At 45.2% G+C, this 22,946-nt stretch overlaps 1 protein-coding gene across 7 annotated transcripts in view; it reads right to left on the reverse strand.

Annotated features, from left to right (window-relative positions):
- The window catches only part of LOC124177706 (optomotor-blind protein-like), an 84,666-nt gene that overhangs the window by 23,027 nt on the left and 38,693 nt on the right, over nucleotides 1-22,946 (reverse strand). For 5 of the 7 annotated variants that reach the window (XM_046560382.1, XM_046560383.1, XM_046560379.1 and 2 more), the window contains one exon: nucleotides 21,874-22,036. In XM_046560382.1, coding sequence (XP_046416338.1) covers nucleotides 21,874-22,036 — 163 coding nt within the window. The remainder of the gene's footprint in view (nucleotides 1-21,873; nucleotides 22,037-22,946) is intronic. The other 2 variants (XM_046560380.1, XM_046560381.1) reach the window with 1 other exon arrangement.

The following is a 22,946-nucleotide window of genomic DNA, read 5'->3' on the forward strand; positions in this document are numbered from 1 at the left end:
GCACTTAGACCTCCAAATACATATATGCAATGCGGTTCTTTGGCGCTTAATCGTCCGTTCGACGGCTAAAAATAGGCGATTTTTTTGGCAGCATAATTTTGAGCAGATGTGACGAGTGGTTCATTAACGGTGCATACCGCGTGGCGCCTCCTCTATACACAGCATAGACGTCACGAGCCCCAAAGTTGTCGGCAAACAGAGACGAGCCACCTTGGCTACAATCCGCGGCTTGATATTGGTACATGCATCGACGACAAGCAGGCGAACAGCGACGAAAGAATATTGAAAAAAAAGACTTTCTTCTGGTTGAATCGCGGTATCACAATTTCCGTCGATCTCTTGGATATTATTCCAATAATTTGTATTCCAATAATTTGCCGGTTTACTTGATTACACACGATTTTATTCCGTTTTATCACACTTGTCATCATTTGATAATGACTAATTTTTTTGCAGCTGCGAAGTTTTCATTTAAGAACTGCTATGTGCGCAACAAGATTTTCTCTATAAATGAGTTTCGCGTGATTATTTTAAAATTCGGCAGACGTGCAAAAAATAATCAAGTAGGTCAACTTGGAGATTTTATGATTTTTTGTCAGCTGCGTTCTCGGCTAGAAACAGCCTGCAAATCGTCAACAAAATCAAGGCTACAGACTCGCAATCAGACGTTGACATAAAACTAGAAATTTATTTGTACACGTACGAATTCTTTCGCATGATTCACGTGTTTTCGACGATATACAGGGTCACTCGAGAAAGAACGGTCTGAAATTGGTCGCGCTGAAAAACGTGTAGAAAATAAATGCCCGGGTCGTATAACCAAGCCCCGAATGAATCTCATAATTAATCGTAATCCCAAACCGTTACTCGCTCGAAATCCAGAATCGCGATGAAAGATTGTATACGCGAGGCATTGCGATGCACTTCTTGGCGCCCCGACGCGAGATGAGTGCTTTGAACAGCCCCGACAAAGGAGGAGTCAACCGATAGAGGAGCTGATTTAATTAATTCCGTACGAGGTAACACGACGGAGGAAAGTGGCTCTCCTCGAAGAGTGTTCGTCAAATTGTTGAATCTTGACCGTCGGAAAGATGAGAGAAAAAGCTCGTTGAAGGAAGAGGACTGAGCATGCAAAAAAGCACAAGGGCGGCCAAACTGACGAAAATCGAGAAATTCGAGGAATTCTTATTACACCGCTTCGAGTCGTGGCGCCAGAATCGCGAGCGCATCCGACAAACAGAAAAGCATTTTTCGCCGTACGTGAAAGTTCTTTTCGTCGGTGTGGCGGAATCGGGGCGGCGCCAGGCGACTGGAAATCATGTAAGAAGCACCACGTTATGTTTCGGTAATTAGCCGAATCCAACGGGTGTTTTCAATTTGCTCAAAGACACCGCGCGCTGCTGACGATCCCCTCTTCGCAAACCGGGGGATAGAAAAACGCGCGGGGGCGTCTTTACGGGGAAACCTGGGGATCTCTGACGCTCCGGAAGACGCCACGCTGTCGCCTCCGATGTAACCGCGAATGCGACCCGCGGTTTTCTTCGCCGTTGGAAATCAACGAGCAGAATTAATCTTTTCACCGCGGGGAAATGCAAGTTAAAATCGAATTTCTACCGGACGTGAAATTCATCAATAAATTCAATGAATTTCTCATGTTGAGTCCCCAACCTCACTGTTGGTCGATATATCATTTCAATGCGACGTCTCTCTTTTTTTTTTTTTTTTTGTTTCAATTTTTTCAAAAGTATAATTTATCGCGACTACGCACTAATACGCAGGGACTGGAATTTGAGACTGTCAAGTAAAGAATAGATTAGAATCTAACTAATGATGAGCATCGACGAAAGCTTAATTAGTTTGGAGGAATATAATATTCGACATTTTGAAATTATATTACCGTTATATTTCTACACTCGCAATGAATAATCGCGGCCATTGGGACTTGACTAGTGGAAATGGAAAATAAAAACTCATTATGGTTCATCGATGATTGGCGGTTGGTGATATTCGTGTGAAAATTATCAAATTCCCGTGTTCCATTAGAATTACCTATTTGAGGCTGTCGAAAAATTTTTTAAGATCTGCAACTCTTCAAGAGCGTGACATCTGTTGAAAAAACCGAGTGATTTCACAATTAGATCAGGGATTTTTGGGTAAATATATGACAATATAAAAATTCTTGTCGATGTTCATAACCTTTGGCGATATAAGAAAAATAATGGTTCCGGTCAAAAATCACTTTCCAACTTTACGTTTTCGAACCTCTAGAATCTAAAAAAAAAGGTCTGTCGATCTGGATGAAAAAAATTGAAACATATAGGATTTTACAATCAAATGATGGGCGTGAAAAATTACCACGTCGCGTTTAATTTAAACTTCCGGTTCTAGTGGAAATAAATCGATTTTCAATGTGTGACCGACAAACATATACTATTTCCACTTTATTACTTTTTTTGAATAAACGATTATGCTTCTCCCAGTTTATGTGTTTATTTTGAAAGAATTCATAAACAATTTGATTTACAGAATTTATTCATTCCCAATTTTTTCTTTCCCAATTCTTCTTTCAAATCTTTTTTCTTTCGTTGCCAATTCCTATCAGTTTCAGATTTTTCACTCGGCCGTTTTCGAGATCATAGCAAAAGTTTGTCAGACAGACCGACAGGCTCTTCCGGAACTGTTTTTCCGGCTTGTTTTGGGGATAATTCTCTCTAGTGACACGAAATTTTTGATTGAAAAGCTATAAATTCTAATACATACGCATTCATTGGTTCATGGTCGTAACTGCGGTGGCTGAATATATCGTACCGATTAAAAATGAAAAGTACTATTTCAAGACATGTAGTCGAAATAAAATCAGACCATTTGCACGGTGTTCAACATTCGGGTGAAATTGTGGGTAACTTAGAATGTATATTCGAAATATATAACTCACGTTAACTGGTGTATAAACCGCGTAAGAGACCGCGTGGTAGCGATTAGCGGGAGAACGGATTAGGCAGAAACCGCAACTACGACAAGGAGTCCAAAAGGGGAGCGCAAGTTAACTCCATAAAGCGCACCGGCGCTGAGCAATCATGCAGCAGGGGCTGTTGGCTGTCCCCTTCGGTTAATCGTCGTCACCCGGAGGTGGCTCTGATGGACATTATGATTGGAGGATTGGCGGATAGAAGAGACCAAGAACGAAGAACGGTGAACGGTCCGTGGTGAGCGGACGTCGCGAGTGGCTCGGCGTTAAGCAGGAAGCGGACCAATCAACGACTCCCCCACCGGCGTATGTGTCGTTCAATTCTATTATTTCAATTCATTTTTCAATATGGCTGACGCGGCTGCAGTCAATCTATAAAAATTTCATAGCCTCCTCTGCCTCTGCAAGCGGTCGTAATATATGCGTGAAGCTGGACGATAACCGCAGTAACCAGTCACTCTGATGATCGGATCGACGTCCATTCTCTGACTTGGGTTGAAAAATTCCGCATACGCATCGGTAAAATTCGATGGGAAAACTCTGAATCCGATCGGCGTGTTTTGGTCCGTGCCGAAGCCTCCCACTCGCCTTGGGTACCTATAACGTGAGAACTCGACGAGAGTATACGAATTGAAGAATAATATTCCCAAGAGGCACTTCCTCTTTCTTCTTCTGCAGTCCTCTATTCTCTTGAACACTTGAGATTTATCAACGAGTGACAAATTACGATGTGGGTATTGTAGCGAGTATACGTTGTACGTACTTGACGTGACAATGGTTACACGCTCTCGGAGGGGCTGCGGAACAAAGTTGAATTCAAATTAAACGGATTATAAAACGGCACGACGTCACGGCTGACACCCTACAGCCTCACGATCATGAAGCAGTCCAAGTCGCGAAAGAGTAAATTCTTGATAAGATATGGAAATGAGCGGTACCTGCTCCGATCGACATTAAATCAGCTTAGACGACATGCGAACCGTTCGGTCTCACGACTAGCACTCGTGATAACTTTGAAACTGAGAAAGGTGACCGACTTGATGGAACGAGGCGCAGGCTAGGGACAAAGAAAACAACAATAATGAAAATTCTAAGCGAGGACGTGCATCTTGCTCAACGACACTACCGGCTCGGAGTGACGGACTTGTGCTGGAAGCACTGCATACAAGAACGACGTCTGTTTGACTGACTAGTTGCCGACACGGTGACTCGACGACTATGGACACTCACCGCGCGTCACTGATCCCGGCCTTTTCGAGTCTTGAAACCCTGCGTGCGTCTATGATACGCGCTTTGGAAAACAGAAGGAGCATCGATTGACGCGAAAAATAAAATAAATAAATAATCAGCGAAAGACGTGCGCATGTAGGTAGATGCCAACTTGTCATTACTGTACGAGCGACGCGGTGACACATGCCGGTGCCCGTAAAATATGTGACGAACACGTGTCCCTGCATGCGAAAGCTTTTTGTTCTCTTTTCTGTGAAACAAATGTAAATGATTAGGTAATTGATCGCAATTTCAGCGGAAAAGGCAAAAGGCCATCCAAGATTGAAGGTGGATAAAGGGGCGGTTGTGGAGTAACCGGTGTCATGTGACGCCTGCTATCGGACACACTCGAAGTTAAGTTTGATTTCACACCTCCGTGGTAGAATAAGAAGATTTTCAAATATAGTTTGAAAGTTTACTCGATTTCGGAGAATATGTAACCATGACGTATTTCAGCTCTATAATTATTTATTGATGTTAATAATTGATTTGGCAAGTCATGTGCGTGTAATATTCGTATGAGAAACGAATGAATATTGAATTATTCGCGAACGTTCTGCTGTACGAAAAAGAGTAGCGCGTGTCAAGTCGCGTTTCCAAAAATGATGAAAAATATCTGCAAGTTCGATGATAATTTAACGTTATAAAAAAAGGATATGATAGAATCGGTACAGTACTTGCAAATTTGAGTTTCTTGACCAACTTTTTCCTTGAGAAAATCTATGAAAAGCCATTGATGATAATAATCACATCAGAATGACAAACGATGTGACCGAAATTTTCAAAGGTGTATTTGGTTGGACCGAAAAACTTGGTTATACAAAAGATAGAATTGACACATGTTCAACGGTTCCACTCGCTATAATAATTTATTATACCGTATGGCAATACTGCTGCACGAATGCAAGTTGGTAAAATAAGAAAATCGACATCACCTGCATCATCGGCTAATCAGCTCTAGTGAAACAGACAAAACAAAAATAAGAAAAAATGAAAATAAAAATATTGTCCGTATAAAAGCATCAAGATTCTACCCGCTAAACGAATTTTCGAACTGCTTGTAACAATTTGAAAGAGAGAAATTAAAACATCATTTCTTCCCAACGAGAAAACTCCTGTCAGAAGATCCTCCACGACTTGAGCACCTCTACAGTCTCGCTGGACGTGAGGAATAAGATACGGGCAAGAGGCGAACGAAGATAGCCGGAGGCAGGACGAAGAGGACGAACGAAGAGGCGAGGGAAGGAAAGGGAAGGGAAGGGGGCAGGGAGGAAGGGAGGAAGGGAGGAAGAAGGGAGGAAGGCTCAGCGAAGCTAACCGGGAGATGTAGACGGGGCAGAAACCCAGCTGTAGAGGCCGGTGGTAATCATATGTTTGTTTAACCTCGGTGGCCCCTCCGAGGCAGACTACCTCCGGGCCGTTCGCGGCCACCCCGAGCCCACAAAACGAGGATTTTTCACCACGCGAAGGCAGCGGGGGCCGGGGTGTGGGCTCGGTTTTACACCGAAGAAGTGATGGATGACCAGCCGCCGTCACGGCTACTCCCCCAGCTGCGCGGTGCGGAGGACCGCCGGAGATATTAATGGAGGAAGATTTAACGCGGTTTTAACTAACGCCAGCCCCGGAGGGTCTACGTAATATCCGCGCGTTATGCGCACCTCGGAAACTCTCGCCATCATGTTTTTACCGCTGACCCCGGGAGATCCGGGGAACGGAAGTCCGGAAGGAATCCATCCGTCGTTGCGCACCTTCCTAACTCCGGATATTATTTCATCGGGACACTTGTCGCGCCTCAAATATTTCACCTTTATTACACGCGTGGAAAATTCCCGCACGCCGTTTCGACCAACGCTCGACCCTCACCCCTTTCGATTTCAACCTTGATTTTTCATGCTGTAGTTTCATACGAATCACTCGGAATAAGAAGTTGCGATCTGTTGTTTGTTCGTTTTTGTCGGAACGATTCTTCGGAACCTGTGGTTCATACCGTTTTCGCCATTTTGGACAATCGTTCGACGAAGTATTCAATCTATAGGTATTCACCGATTGTCGAGGATGACAAATAAATATTTTTAAAAAATTGAAAAAAAAAAAAAGAAAAAACAAAACCACTTACCGCATGCTCAGTGATATCAGCAAGAAAGGTTTGTCTTGAGAAGCGCAGGCACAACGCGCCGTTACAAAGCCGAGGAAGATCTTCACACATTATATAAACACATCACGGAAATCTAAACGGCTGTAGTATACAGTTTGCCCGGTCGGGATCTTATCTCAATCTTGTTTGGAACGATCTCGCCGCGTCATTGCAGCCAAGCAGCCAGAACATCGCGCCATTCACCACCCAAAGAGAGGTATAAGATATTTTCCAGCACCGTGCGGAAAAAAAAAAAAAAAAAAAAAAAAAGTAAGAATAAGCACAGGGGGATACACGGCAAAACCTGTTCATTTTAAACGATCATACGTAGAAAGGGTTGAGAGGCAGGCGGGAAAACAAATATTATCGGAAGATAGGTAAGGTCGAGAAGGACGAGGCGACCCGGTTACCGCAGGTTTCGTCCTTCGGACGTCCTCAGTGGGCGATGGGGCGGAGCACCCTGGCGCCATGTCGCGGGGGGTCCGGCGTCCTGCAGGAACGATCTCACGGACGCGGATGACCGCCGGGGTGGCTCGTCACGCACACACAGCCAGAGGAGACGAGCTCTCCGTGCGCCGTCGAGGTATACTTGTAAGGTGGGTACATACGCGTCGGGTTATTAACATGGTCGCTATCGCGGAGGTGTGCTGATGGAGGTTTCCGAGAGATTTGTGATTTAGATGAGCCCGCTCCGAGCTCTCCGTGCTCGCCGCGCGAGTGTCCGTACACACGCAGACACGGACTAGCGCTGGACACGAACGCACCTGAGGACGACTCGCGGCTCTTCGCATGCCTGCAGCAGCAGCTCCTTTGTTTTAACTTTTAAAACGTTCCTTCTCGAGCGCCGACAGCTGCGCCGAGGAAAGAGAAAGAGGAGGATTCCTCCGTCGTTAACTAGTCGCGATCAGGTATAAGAACGGCTCGGGCTTCTCACCAATAACCACCCGAGAATACGTGTAATAAAGATACGTGTGGAGAGGAACCTCGGAGAATATTAGGAGTGCGAGCGTGTGTGGCGCTGCGCGTGTGTAGCCACCTCGCGCGTTTCTAACCGACGATGATATAATACCTCCGCCATCCTGCTTCGGATTATAAGTTCACCCAGACATCTCCTGAACCGCTGTATAGCACGCTCGCGGAGAATGTCTATCGCTGGATGTTACGCCCGGCCGAAATTACATCGAGGGGCAAAAGCCGTATGAATATCGTCCCGGAGTGGAGCTAACCATTTCTCAAAAGTCGCTGTGAAAAGGCCCTCGTTTAATTTACAGATTACCCAGTTTTTTCACTTTTCATCTAACACGGGGCTTTTTATCTATAACGCTCTGTTCGACCGAAGAATGGACGGCTGAAATCTGATCGATCCAATCGATGCTGTTCGTACGCACGACAACATGATGTGAATCCACCAAATTCATACGGTTCAACTTGAGTTGACTGATTGAGAAAAAATTCTGTGACAATAATGCATTCCGGCAGGTGCCAACTGTAAAAATAAAATGTCCTAATTTTCTGTATTCCTCGAAATGGTTATGAAAGAACCACTGACCGACGTAGCTTTCGAGTTTACGATACTCAACACCTCAAACCACCGGAGTGACTGGCCTGTAACCTCGTCCTAGAGACTTGAGAATATTTCAGGTATAATACAAGACTTTGAAACCCTGCTGCCGAATTTGCAACACTACCATTAATGCCGGAATCCGTAGAGTACGGGAGATTTTTCTAGTTATACCAATCGAGCGAGGGGGGCTCGTTGGCTCGTCACGACTAGCGAGAAGCAGTTTGGAAATCAAGGTTCATTCATAACTCATGGAAAGCAGTGGGCAGCCCCTCGGCGCTGACTGCACTTCGGACCCCGCGGGACGGCGAGGAGAGCCTCCTTCTTCTTCCTCTTCTTCTGGCTGGCGCCAACCGAGAGTCATCAATTCACCGAGGTTCGAGGGAAAAATTCGTATTTTGACTGGGTGCCCCACGCTGTGACGCGGGGCCCGAACGGGGCCTTATTCGGAGACCGGACGATCCTGACGCGTTGTTTGTTTAGATGATTACGGGTTCGGTAGGAAAGGACGCTAATCTGGTGGACGGAATGAGACAGAGAAAAATTACCGTAGCTCCATATCACGATGCTGACGACCCGACTCAACGTCTAACTAGGCATCGCTAATTTAGAAACATCTGCCCGGCGGTACACGGACGGAGAACGGTACACCTATACGCTCTGTATAAGTGCACGCCGGAGGAGACGAAAATTGGGGGGCCATTTTTCGTAATTTTCTGTAATTTATAGGGTGTACTTTTGGGCGTATTTTAGGGCGGGCAGCGGGAGATAAGTAAATTTCGAAACAGGAAGAACACCGAATCAGCCAACCACCGTGCGTGGCATATGGCGTGTGCACCCCGACCGATCGAGGCGAACGATAAAGTTGTATAACCATGTAATACCCGTCGTCCGTGTCCTTGTGCGGCAAGTCGTGTATACTTATATGCCTACCCACACCCTCGCAAACATCCATCTCTCTATACCTATCCCGGCGCAGGATGAATGCAGCAGCGGCAGTTTATTCGGGGGTGCCGACGGCAGCCAAAGGGGCTGACGGAGAGGGAGGATCAACTTTGATGAACGATATCGCGCCGCCGATCGAAGATATATTCACCGCCACAATAGCCGGCTCGTGCGTATACGAGACGCGGGAGCCGTCGGCCATCGCTGTGAGCTCGGTCACTCGGAGAATTGAGATTTTTCTACTCACTTCCAGCACCACCAATCAGAGGCGTTGCTCCCGAGGATCCCGAGATCGACTTGTCGCCGTTTCGTCATCCACGGTTCGAACGTCGAACCTTCGGTGTCCCCGATGTTATTCTTCCGAAGCTATTCCGTAAGTTACGACTCGAGAGAAGCGTCGTCGTACGTGAAAATGAATGAGCAGTTGGAATACCTTCACGCGATCGGACGGTACCGGCAACGTCGAAGAGAGCGAGCGGGACATCTCAATCGAAGCCGTCTCGACGGTTGACGTGAAACTATACGATCAGGGAACACGTTCCCGGTCCTCCTCCTTCGCCTAGGCAAGCACGTGTCGCCTCGCGTGTCCCGTGTTAACGCGTCGGTCTTGTCGTGTCGTGGGTGGAAAGAGACGCGTGGTGATAGTCGGGGTCGCGACTGTCGTGACTGGAAGTCCTAACCGATTCCCGATCGCGGTCGAACCGAAGGCGAGAATATTCCTTTCAAACGCGGTAGCCACCGGATCGCCGGTCACCTTCGGGATGCTGCTGAAAGATCACACCGCGGGATGTGTGTGCGGACCCCTTTTCTCTCCCCACTTCGCCATCCGTTCTACACGCATACGTACGAAACGTTAAGGACAAAATACTTTATCGTTATACTCTTCGCGGCTCGATGAAAGGGACCCTCTTATCTCCGAGGTGTCTCCGGGAGTAGAGGCTTCCCGTGTTTCCGAGATAGTCCTTATTAATGCCGCAGCCGTATAATACCCACCCACCCACTCACCCATCGCCTCTTAGCCAGCTACCGATCAAACGGATGCCTCCGATCCTACCGGCCCTAAAAACACTCTCAACTATCGGTGTCCTACGGATTCTTCCCCCGCGATCACTGTATACACTTTTCTTTCGGCGCGTTATACGAGGTGCCATTTGTATACTCTCGAGGCTGGGTGCAGTCCAGATATTTCTGTTTAAATGAAAACGAATGACTGTCATTGAATTTCATTCAATTTCACATGAGACGAAAATGTGTCACGGATTGTGTACGTCATTATTGTCGGTTATGAAGGATTTTTATCGAACAATACAAGCTGAATCGCAATGTATAAAAAGTGTTCAACCACTGGAAATGTTCCGGAAAAATCCCGAATCTTTTACGATAGGACTTGGTAGTAAAAGTGATTGAACAGGTGCAGCGAAACCGCTGAAGATTGCGTCGGAGTTATCGATCCATTATAGAGGGATCGGCACTTGAAAAATATCCCGTCGCGTAACAATCCTTACCCTTATGCATGCGCGATCGACAATTGTACGGAGTGTAGAGTGTCGACGTTGTATGTAGTCGGACGAGTGGAAGCTAGATGTTTTTTCCAAAGCTCGTAAGCAAAAATCGTTTCGTGGAAGTAACTAGTGCCTGCACGGTGGTGTATTTTAGCCTCTAACGAGGAGGGACACGCGTTTCGTCGTAAACCTCCAGAAGTTTCCGAGAGACGGAAGAACGAGGTATTTTATCGTGACGAATTGCGAGGGTGGAGAAAAGCCGTGTGTAGCATAGGGCGGGTATGGCTGTAGAGGATGGAAAAGTGGAGGGAGTTCAGAGTTTGGGGTAGTGGAAATTGTTTCGCTAGAGTCGGGAAGATGTCGAATCGTTCGCCCGCGTAGTTCGTGAAGGGTATACCTCTCCCCGTAGCGAAATTCTTCGTATAATACCGTGTCGTGACGATGCCTCGCAAAGTCGTGCCTCTCCTTTTCACAAAATACTTATCATGTACGTTATTACGCTTGTCATGCAGCCACGGTTCCATCTAGGCACCAATTGACATCGCCGGAAACACAGGTATACCTTGGTATATCCAACTTCTTGACGAGCGAAATGAATCACATTTCGTTTCCCAGTTTTTTATCGTCCACTTTACGAAATTAAAGTTACGATCATTGAGGAAATAAGAAAAGTCAAGAACACCCGAACGGAATTGGTACCCGATCAACCGCGGCTATTCAAACCGTTGCCAATTTTCTACTTACGTAAAATACTCGTCAGCGTTTCTGTCGCAAAGAACCCGCCACGGACATTAAAGTAGCGAGAGAAAAGAAGGAATTTGAGAAATGGTCGCGTGACCAAAGCTGCAGAATGCGGTAAAAGTGCATGGCACGGATGTCGATGGGCTGCGATAGGTCGCCCAGCGGGTTCGATTGGAGAATCCCAAAGGACCCGAGCTCCCAAGGACCATAATTTTTGGCCTGTCAGCGGATCCTCGAGTCTTAATAGTATCCTTAGTGCCCATCCTGGGCTATGCGGTCCACCGGCGCGGAGGAGAAGCCAGGATGTGGGCAATTTTCACGCTGATAAAAAAATCGACACCATCAACCCGCGACTGCATGCTACACAGACGCGTATCGCCACTCTCTGTTCAAGCATACACGTGTACAGGTGCTCACAAACGAAGAAAAGATGCCTATCCCTCTTGCGGGGATTCCCAGAAGAAGATGCTCGTGGAACCATTAGACACGACCGGAGGCAGAGATACCACCCTCCTCGCTGTATTGTCACGTGACCGTTCAACGCGCTTTTCAACTTTCCAACGTTACTATTCGTCAGATTGCTTTAGTGATAAAGAATTGCAACAGAACAACGAAAATTACGAGTTTAAAAGCCACTTTGCTGTTTCCATAACACAGGTAATGACAGATTGATTTTCCTTCAAAATAAAGTCCATAGCGTGTGTTCAAAAATCGACGACTCCCAATATAGTGAAATATTTCCTTATGCTGTACAAGAATATATTTGAGTAATTAGCAAATTTTTATTTTTAGGAATTCAAATTGCACCACAGGTTTGGAAACACTCGTTTCCCAAGAATCTTTTTTCAAAGGTTCGATAGAAAAGAATTCGCTAAAATAAACCATTGATTCTCGAGTGGCACGTTTTTCTTACAGATCGCTCTCGGCTGCAACCGCAAGTCCATTAAGACATCCTTGCGAATATTTCGGAATTGACGTGTTGAGGATTTCTGAAACTTTCGCTGTCTTCTCAAACATCAAATGGTATTACCTCATTGATCGAGGAAAACACTCCACCAGGAGCACATCCTGCACCCACAACGCGCTACACCTCGAATACGCCTTCCATACAACCTGCTTGAAGTGAAAGCTCGGCTTCGAGTGCAGGTGGTGTTTAAGTAAAACGAATCAGTTGAAAAGACTAAAAGGAATTCGATGATGCAGGCGCAGGCAATCCGGTGAGACGGATGGACGGTGGTTTGGATGAACGAGACGCGTCCGTGGCTCGGGAGAAGTGTCGGGTCAACTTAAAGCGAGCAAGACACGCTGAGGCGCCGCGGCTCTGTCGTCCTCACGGTCGAACGGAGAGCGCCAAAGCTGGGCCGATTTTTTTTCCCTCCTTTTTTCCGTGCCTCTCTCGGTTCTTCTTCTCGCTGACATCTCTCGCGCCTCTCGAAGGAGTTCGCTTCGTCAAAATAAAATCGAAGGCAAAGATACAAAAGGTCCTTCAAAGCCCGCAGCGATCCTTGTAGCGATAAAATTAATTCCCAAAATGGACTTTGAGCCACGCTACGCGGTGGTGGCCACATGACCGGCCGAGGAGATACAGAGAGAGAGAGCACCCGTGAAAAGGAGAGTAGAAAATACGTCTGGTGCCTAGGTACGCTAGTCGAGAAATTGAACCTTAATCCGCGAAGGTGTGACTAGACTCTGCAAAATGTGTTTGAATTGCGATTAACACCGTAGGTGCGAGCCAGTGTGAACCCAAAGTGGCAGCCAGCCGACAAGCCAAGGATCGTGTTGGTGGTCCAACGGTGCAACGGTGCAGCAGTGCACCACTGCAGGCAGCAACGCGTTGCACGATCGAGCGCCAGACGTGCCGCTGCACCTCGAATGAAATGAACACAGCGAACTCTGCTAATTAATATTTACCCTCCGACAACATCACGCCCACACAACGTTACCTCGGCTCGCTGTTAACAAACTACCACCACCGATATAACTAGACTCTATGCTCGCCGCAAAGTACACAACTAAACGTACCCTAGACTGCATATATCCACACGTCATCGCTCGACTCTCGCGAATTCGAATTAAAGCGAGTGTTACGTCGGTCAAACCGTGTCCCTGTAGTAGGTACGCAAAGCGGATCAAGACTAGTCGGCACGTTTTTCAGGAACCAACTTTTCGATCGATTCCATGCGGCGGATAATCGAAGTGACGATTTTCACCACGAGAATCGAACGTTACATTAACGTGCACTTTTCGAATCTTCGATTGCAGACGTTGAAACTATCCTGACGGACGGTTTCGGTTAACTTGAATGTTACAATGTTACATACCTATCTCAAAGGATCATCGCTGGATCAAGACGGAAGGCGCAGATGGAACAAGCATTCGTTTCTCGCTTTCCACACTCGTGCCCGTCAAATCGATGTCACTTTAATTCAAACAGGGTAGTTATAATAAAATCCGGAACTGATATCCCCTGACATTGCTAGATTATTCATGAACTCGGAGATTTTCCAACACTGGATCCAATCTCGGTCAAGTACTGATTATCGATCATCCAATGTCAAAGACGACCGAGATCGTGGCATGTAAATGATAATGCGAAGTGGAACCGCGGATAGAATCTTTAAACTATAGAATCTTTAAACTAAGCTATGTTCATGCAGCGAGAAACTCGTACGATCGAAGGTAGAGGACCACACGCGAGTTTCGTAGCTATAAAACGAAGCGGAAGCTTGAAAGAGAGGCTGCAGGGTCCAAGTGCCGAGGTCTGATCACACGAGCGAGCCTCGTTTAATTATTATTCCCTCGGTTGATATCTCAACTAGCCATTCGCCGCGAAGGGTTCGACCATTTTTTCCAGATCCAGTTCGAGTTCAAGTTCCAACAGCGTCGCCGCCTCTGTCCCGCAAGCCGCGTCCGTTCGCCTTCGTCAACGAATTCCACGAATTCCTCCTTTGTCTCCGGATCCTCGAGGTGGATCTCGTCCTCGAGGTGACCAGGGTTCGCGGTCATTTGTTAACAGTGACCGCGGCTTGCTCTGATTTCCAAAATTTTCCAACCCCGAATCGAATCAGCCGCAAGCTAGTTATTGCCCGTTAGTGCAACTTGACGAATGTTGTTCTAGAATGTCAACGACAGTCACGTCGTGGTAACGATTCCCTTCTGGGTTAGGAAATTCGTAGTCTTTGAATGACTCTGATTCTGAAGTTCTGACAGTGTTATTAGGAAATTTTTCCACTTTCTGATTATTAAACACCACCGTGAAGAAACCTTCTTCCTCGAAGATTAAAAATTGGCTGCACGTCCTCGAGTACCAAAGTCATAACACATCTCTATTAGAGGATAGCCTGCAGCTTGGTTGTACCCATATTTTTTATAAGTAATAAAAACACTTCTTCATATTAGGGCTAACCTTCCTCTACAGACCTCGTCATCGCACTTACAATTTATGGCCTGTACTCTCGGTAATCCGATTTCCAAGTGTCGCTATGTGCACACATCTTCATTCCTCATATTCTACAGTCGATATAGGAAAGACACCGTCAACTCTTTTTATGATATGAAGTGGCCGCACTTTAGGATAACGCAGCAAGAGATTCTTGTCTAAATACTAGAATCAAGTATCACGTGTGGGATTCCACGTCATTCAGGGTTCCGTTCACGTGGTTATGCTCGAATTTTGACAGTCTCCCAAGGCGGCAAAGTCACTCAAAGCCATTTTCACTTTTCACCAGGTATATATAACGATCGTGTAATTGTCGAGATTAAATTGAAATAAAAAGAATCCTGCGATTCCTTTCGCTGCCCGTTAAAAGTATTGTTAAAATTTCATCCCAATCCTTAAGATCGTCCAATTTCGAACAATTCGTTGAACCCGTGTAAATTCCAGTTGAGTGTGAATAAAACAAGGCGCATGCAGCAATGCGGGATGCGAGATGACCAAAGGTGATATCGAAAGCGCGACAAAGCGAGCGCTGCATATTACAACGCGGGTTTATAATTCGAACCCGATTCTCACCCTCGATCCTCACCCTGGCTCTCAACTCCCCTCCACGTTACTTTTATACACCAACTCCCGACCGTGAATAGTAGAGGGGATGACGACCGCCTCCAGAAACGCCCTTCGCACTTCCCCGTGGCAAGGCTCACGTGTGTAACTTTTACGTGGTTTACTACCGCACGTGAGTTCTGCACGGTATACATGTATCACATATATGTATATAGGCGTGCACGCATCACGGCCTGCATTTCCTCCGGTTGTCTCTTTTGTGCATTCGGATGCGGTGCACAAGTTTCTGCTCAGCTTGCACCGGTTATAACAGCTCCGTGGAATAACTCGGAGAAGTACAATACCGTGTTTGTACGTAGGGTACAGTTGAATTTATACAGCGGATGATGACTATAACTTTGTAAATACCGCGTGAGAAATACTAAAAAAACTGTCGTTGAAATACGGAATATTTTGTGAATTTATACAGCGGATGATAGCTATAATTTTGTAAATAACACGTGAGAAATATTAGAAAAATGTCATTGTAATACAGAAAACGTTGTTAACACTCTGACAGTTGAAACAATACCAATTTTTATGTCGAATTAAGACTGTGCTCATTTTGCGTTATGCCTATAGGCGATGACGAATAACAGATGTGCATATGTTGAAAATTGTTACAGCCGAGTTTCGAGGACTTGAAATATTCACGAGTTTCTTCGGTAGAAACGAATTAAATAGAATCGATTGTTCTACTGGTTATTCGACCAACGAATTTATATAAATAAATTGATAAAAGTTACATTATCTATCCGCATAGTCTAATCAACGATGAATCAGATTCAATTCGAACAACAATACTAATTTAAATTATTTACTTCGTATTAATCGACAGTTTTTCAAATTTATACGCAAGTAGACACGTACCAACCGTCATTGCGCCTCTCTCACGTTATATAAACACGAGTGCGCAGCAACAGTGAACAAACAGTCCGGTAGCAATAAATTCCGCGTGCGGTTCCCGAAGCGGTGTATTTTTAATGGAATATTCACAGCAGCAAACGCGTATGCGGATAGATCGAGCGGCGGACCGGCGGATTCTTCGAAGACGTTTATCTTCCAGGCATCGCTCCTTCTCAGGACTTCACAGCCTGCGGTCGCATTATACGTACATGTATGCCTAACTGGATGCGCCTACGTACAACACTCGCCGTATGCTGATGCACGGTGCGAATCCGCATAACACAACCTCTGCAAGTGCGGATATTCTTCTTGCAGGTACGCAACTCTGCGTCCGCGTGTGAGGCAGGCATATTGTGCATTGCCTGCATCAGGTGGGTGTCACGCGAATGTTTCGCAAAGACGAATTGCGTTACGCGGGTGGCGGTGCGGAGAGAAGCCTTCCGCTTTGAACGTTATGCACGAATCTCCGTGTTCGATGGATCCGATTCTGCGCTAAGGTCCTCGGAGATAATTATCCGTTTCTCTTTTTCTGGGAATCGTTCGATTTTGCAGATTCCACGAACGCTTTTGCAACAGCGTGAAACAGAGTTTTAAAGAGTATAACCACCTCGATAATTTCCGTTGAATTTATGTTCCGCCTTGTTATACCTGCGTTAAAAGTGAGAGGTTTTCTTTCAATTCTTTTCTTCGCGTTTCTTCATGGGACTACTCTTGAACGAGTGGTTGGTTGCCTCTGCTATTACCGTTTACACACGATCACTGTAATTGCATCTGTAAATCATTCTTTCCAGATCCTTCGAACCGAATTTTCAGGCGTACAGTGTGCGCTCAATGATCGTAAGGTTAGGTATATTAAATCTCGGAGAACTAGATCGAGCAATTTCCTGTCACGATCACTGACTGTCACCGATCACCGAACTGAGAACTTTCCCAATTTCCTGAATATTTTCCCAGATCTTATTTATAGCATACGCGTAATTGCCCGAGAAAACGGCCATCATTCGGACCAATATTTATACCTATAGGCATAACCGAACTTTCTCGCGAACTTATTATTATACATATTTTTGTACAGGTGAGCTGTTTAGCTTTATATGCTGGTATAACAAAAGTTTCTGGCAAATTCATAGATCGAGAGTGAAGTAAGTTTGTACAGTATTGCTGCACTTGACAGAAAATCAAACAACTATTGGTACATTACAGTTTATGCAATTTGTTTTGTAATAATCGTCGTGTGTAAATCGTTCATTTTTCTTCATTTTTCAACAAAAAAAGGAACAAATTTTTATTGCTTTTAACAAATTCTCAGACACTTGTTGTATGGAAAAAACATTGTTAACAAGTCCAATTCGTTGATTCGGATTAAACCGTTTTTGAAACTTTCTTTGAATTCCAAATGTGAATTAGGTGGATCAAATTGCGCTACCTACACAGAACGACGAGTCGATGAAATTGCGAGCGGCAGAAATATATATTCTTCTCTCATCCTCGTGGCTATCGCGTTCCCGGCGCTAGGCGTAGACTCCTCAGTGTTTATAGACGACCGTGAGGGTCGGGGGGAGCAAACGGGGCTAAAGACGGATCGGCGGGATCGCCTTACAGGCTGTTCGATTCTATTAAGGCGACTCTCCCCTGATCTCATGATCCCCTATTTCCCTCCTTCTAGTCCCGGCTGATGCTCCGCGCCCCCAAAACCCGAACCCCGACCCCTCTTCGGTCACAAACATCCCCAAAGAATTACCCGAGTCGAAATCCATCCTGAAACGCTCAACGAGCCCGCGTACCGCGTCGTTTGCCGCGCCCTTTTCGCCCTGCTGTTACCGTCGTCAGTCGTAATACGGGGGCGGGGTTGAAATTCCGAAAACGCCAAATTCCGAATTTTTTTTTATGGGAATACTAAAAATAGAGAAATCAAACTTTGACAAAATATCGAAACTCGACGCTCAAAGTAAAAGTTTCCAACGTGCGAAAATGAGAAAATTAAAAAATCCGAAACTTCGAAATTTTGATTAATCGAAGAATTTCAGTTTTGCGAATTTCTGGCTTGGTGAAATTTCACTACTTTGATCTATCTTCGTTTTGGATTTTAGACGTTTTTACGTTCGGAATCCTGTTCATTCCGAATTTTAATTTTCGGAATCTTGCATTTGCGAACTTTGAACCGTAGGGTTTCCGAGCATTCGACACTCTGTTGTTTGATAATGATTTAATTTCTTTACTTGAATTTTCGCCACCGAGTAATTCGTAATTAGACGCTTTCGGATCTTTTCAAATTGGGAACTTCGACCCCACCACGTAATACGCCGCGAGAAATTCCGAGCAAAGTGCGGCGAAACTTGAAAAAAAATTGCCGCAAATCTTAGGCGAGTCAACCCAGCTTGTGATTTTGATCAATTAATCTACTGATTCTAGATTTTGTGTACCTCATACTTGGAGAAATCTTCAAATATGAGACGAAGTTTTTCCGTGTGATCGGCTGCTTTAAACATATTATCGCTTTTATTTTAGTTCACCGTTAAGTTTATAAATTACAATACTGTTCATTGGTAGAACAACATGCAAGAATAATTGAGTCAGGGAAAGATTTATAGTCGCCGTATGTTGCATATAATGTTGACTGTAATAAACTAAATCTCGCCAGATGAACCGTATACTTCTGAGAGTTTAAATACGACCAGGTAAGAAATAATCACTGTTAAAAACAGAAACCACATCAATTTCAATAAACTACGTAAACTGCTCAAACTGCGAATATTACGTACCGTAAGCAAGTACATTGTACCCAAGCAGCGCAATTTTTCACGTGAAAATCAAAAACTTTTATACAGAATAGTGAGAAATAAACGATCCAAATGAGCAGCCAAGAAAAAATATGTACTCCGTGTTGGAACAAGTAATTGAATGAAACTATTGTCAAAGCGATTAGGTAGATGTCTCACTTTAAGTAGCCGCACAACCATTCGTGGCCACTCTCATAAAATTCCTCATTAATTAATGTAACTTCTAATCTAATCGATCACACAACTCATTACCAAAATCTGATTTTAATCAATTTCGTGATCTTGCCTACAGTTTTCTGTTCGAAAATTAACGTTTAAAACGTGTAGGTATACGTCTAGTCTGCTTCCTCAAAATTTTCGAAAAAAAAGGCCCCTAAGCGTTCGAGATTTTGGAACAGGTACTCGAATCTGACCGAAGATCGAGGGGCGAACATTATCGCGAATCGCAAGTCGATTGATGAGTCGGCGACCGATAAACTAGCACCTACTCGTAGGTGCTATACCTAGAACTCGGCCTCCAAGAAGGACGACGCAGGACGCGTCGCGGACAGCAAAATGGCTACCGCGCGGCTCGCCGGAGTCCCGGATGGTCAGTGCGCAGCGCGCCCTCGACACGCGATTCCACAATAAGCTGCTCAGCCCCGGTTACAGCCGCCTTCTTGATCGCCGTGTTACTTGTGTAGGTGGGTGGACGGGCGAAGCTTTTTCAGGCAGGCGTCTCGGCGCGCCGCCGCCGGCCACGAACCTCCGGGAGAAAAATTGCTCTTCGATTTATTACAACTAATATGGCCGTGGAACAAAATATAAGGTTTTGCAGGGACGGTTTATACGAGTTACCGAATGCAAGGGTGATTTCACTTTCTTTTTTTTTTTTTTTTGCCATGTGTAACAGATCCGTTTTCAATAACCGTTTGAAGTGTAATAGTGTAATATTCAGGGAAGATGTCTCATTTATATTCAATTTAATTATGGATTATAATCGATTCTTAACCTCGAGTCAATTTGTAGTGTATCATAAAAACACTATGCAAGTAGGCTTATTCGACTTTTATACGGAAAACTGTTATGAGAGGAGTAAACGATGACGATAAAACATTTGCAACCTTAATTATGTCGAATTCGACGCGTCGTCATTAATTCGTCGGAGCTTTAATGGGTTTCTGGTTCCCGCCAAACCCGGTGGCGCCTGCAGACGTCCGGGAAGACGCACCTAGCAGTGATCCGAAGTTCATATGGAACGGCAGCAGCTGCCTCGCGTGTTTGACTGTCCTGAGAGGTTCTCGTCCGTTTGTCCGGTCGTCCGTTTGTGTCTCTTGTGTACTTTGCGGCTTACACCACTCTCCGCCGGCCGCATAAGCCAAAGATTCTAATAGACCTGTTTTATATTTTTGTTTGCCCTTTCAATCTTTCTCCTTTTATTTCTACCTTTTCTTGTTTTTCTTTCTCAATTTTCCTGCCCCGACAAAAGAAACTTCCGAGGACGAAAAATTACTGTCAAGTGGCTTACTCTTTTTACCCCCTTTCTCATGCCTCGGTATGTGTTTACACTAATTTTATTTTCTCGGTCACCTGAAGCTCTCGATAAACAATGATTCCCGAAAATTGTACGAAAATTATACTCGGTACGTATAATGACGATATGAAAAACTGTAGCCTCGCAGACTAGTAATTGATTATTTTTTGTTCCAGATTTTTCACAGCTTACGAACAGAGTAGAAAACCTTCGCCGTCACACGGTCGTTTTCGGTTTTTCCCTCGTTCGACGGCAGGTGAAGATAGAGAGAGAGAGAGAGAGAGAGAGCGGTTTTATAGCTACCGCAACACGCCTATTAGCCAAAAAGGGTTTTCATGGCCTCTCGGGATATTTTCTGGCTTTTTGCACAAACTGGATCGGCCGGTATACACACGGGGCGGTATACACATCCTTTATGTAAGAGAATTGAGGGAAGAGCCATCGGGCGGCCAAGGAGCCCTTAAAGGCTTCTGTCCGATGTAACAGAGCCATTTTGACCCGAAGAAAGGTGGCTATCCACGCTGGGTATTGAGCGGGCCTTCAAACGGGGGCCTTGGAGCTGGAAGGACTGGCTTTCACGATCGACTGCTCGCTGACAGATCGCCCGCCGGAGGTTCAGAATCCCGAAAAATTCCCAAATTATGCCTCAAAGAAGGCCGACGTGAGTCCTCCGTGCTACCGCAAAGGGGATTCGCGTAGGATAAGAAAAAAAAAAAAAGAAAGAAACAGATTTCCACGCTGATCTGGCGGGTCAACACGCTGCGATGTCGGGTTGGGCCTGTAAGATCGGACAGTGGGCCCTGCAGAAACCAAGCACGATGATAGTTTCGGTTTAGGTCTGGAAGGGTGCACTTCTTCTTTCTCTCTACGCGTATACAACATAAGTACCAAAAGCAACGAAACCACTTGACGACAAAATCTCTTCTCTGATCCTAGATTAACCCAAACGTCAAGCCCTCTTTTACCTTATATAGTACAATTTTACCATCGCGGATCGATCTTACGCTTCTTGACTCGCTTTGACAACGGAACTGTGGGCGTAAAAACCAACCGTCTTTGGAGAGAAAATTTTTTTCTTACATCACACGTGTGAAGCTTAAAACTAAATTTTTTTATACACTTTTCTGATCTATTTTTGTTCAGCGCGTCACTCGCCGTATTTAGAATCGCTTGGATCACACGCGGAATTGCAATCACTTCGCTGTGTTTGTACACTATCGAGAGATACTTTTTATCGAAAACGCAACGCGGAGTAAGTTTCTCACTTAACCAAAAATACCTCAATTGCGTTTCACGTTTCTGAATTTTCACCCTGAAAATTGTATCATAAAACAACGTCACCCAATCAATACCGGAGGGCTCGAGTCAGGCCAGGGCAAGCACTTATCGTTACAGTGTTGCTTAGGAATCAAGGTGTGCGTTAAATTAGAAGAATTAGGTGATAAAAAATACTGCTTCAAACTACACTTAATGTCTAGTAAGTAAGTAAATTGTTTGGTTTGCGTTACGTACAGTACTTACAAAGCCGTGCTTGTCGCTGATGTTGTTCGTCAGTTTAAGCTTGTGAAAGCTCACCACCTTCTGCATCCACTGTTCACCGTTGCTCGGAGAGTCCGGATGAATGTACATCCTCTTCGGCATTTCGGGATCCGCTTTACCAGCGACCATCCATCTGCTACTCGATCACGAAACAAAACGAAATTCACTTTGTTAAAAAAATCATGAATTGCGGGTAAAATTGGTGAGATAATTGTGAGCTGGGTTTGCGAAATCGGAAGGATTCACAACCAAGGAAAATTTATTCGCGTCATGCAAGTTTCATAATCATGCTCAGATCACAGGGTCGCAAAAAATCGATTCGAATTATATTCCCCGAAAACTTTTTCCGACACATACTTCGGTTTCTTTAAATTTTCGTTGCCGAAGCTTGCAATTAAAAACCGATCACGAACTTGTATTTTTCCCGTGGATCAGGATCATGACTTTCCGACTATGTTCGGTATCACGATTTATCGCCACCCCGTTACCTGCTATTATTCATTCACTATCGATCGATTCATCGTTTCCGTTCATCCCCACGTATTCACTTCCTCTTTCGCAACTGCCTCGCATTCGTTCGGCACGTATGTTTTTCATGCGAAAAGCTCTAGCCGCACAGTTCGATACTTGTATAATCCGCGATTCAGAGAGAAATTGAACTGTTTATACACTGTACTACAATGAGGAGAATCGAATGAATTGTCGAAAATGACGGTGGTTCGGCACGTGTCCACCACTTTGCGCACCTATTACGAAACAAAGTCGAACCCCCCTTTGACATTCGAACCCTATTAATCGACCGCGGAACTAATTTCAAAGCGATTTGATATTTCGGCATAATAGCTCTCCTCTCTCGTCGACGCGCGGTTTGTTCCAGCGAGTCACGAGTCGTATAGTCCGCGATAACTCGTAAGTCGAGTTTAAACTCGTATACCTAACCGCAAAAGTTAGACCCCGAAGCAAGTAGGCGGGCGGGTATAATGGGGGGAAGAAAAGCACGAAGCCCGGCGTTGTTGCGGTTCGCGGATGATCAGCCTCAGCTCCTC

The sequence above is a fragment of the Neodiprion fabricii genome, chromosome 3, assembly GCF_021155785.1.
Source record: "Neodiprion fabricii isolate iyNeoFabr1 chromosome 3, iyNeoFabr1.1, whole genome shotgun sequence".
In the NCBI taxonomy this organism is placed as follows: Eukaryota; Metazoa; Arthropoda; class Insecta; order Hymenoptera; family Diprionidae; genus Neodiprion; species Neodiprion fabricii.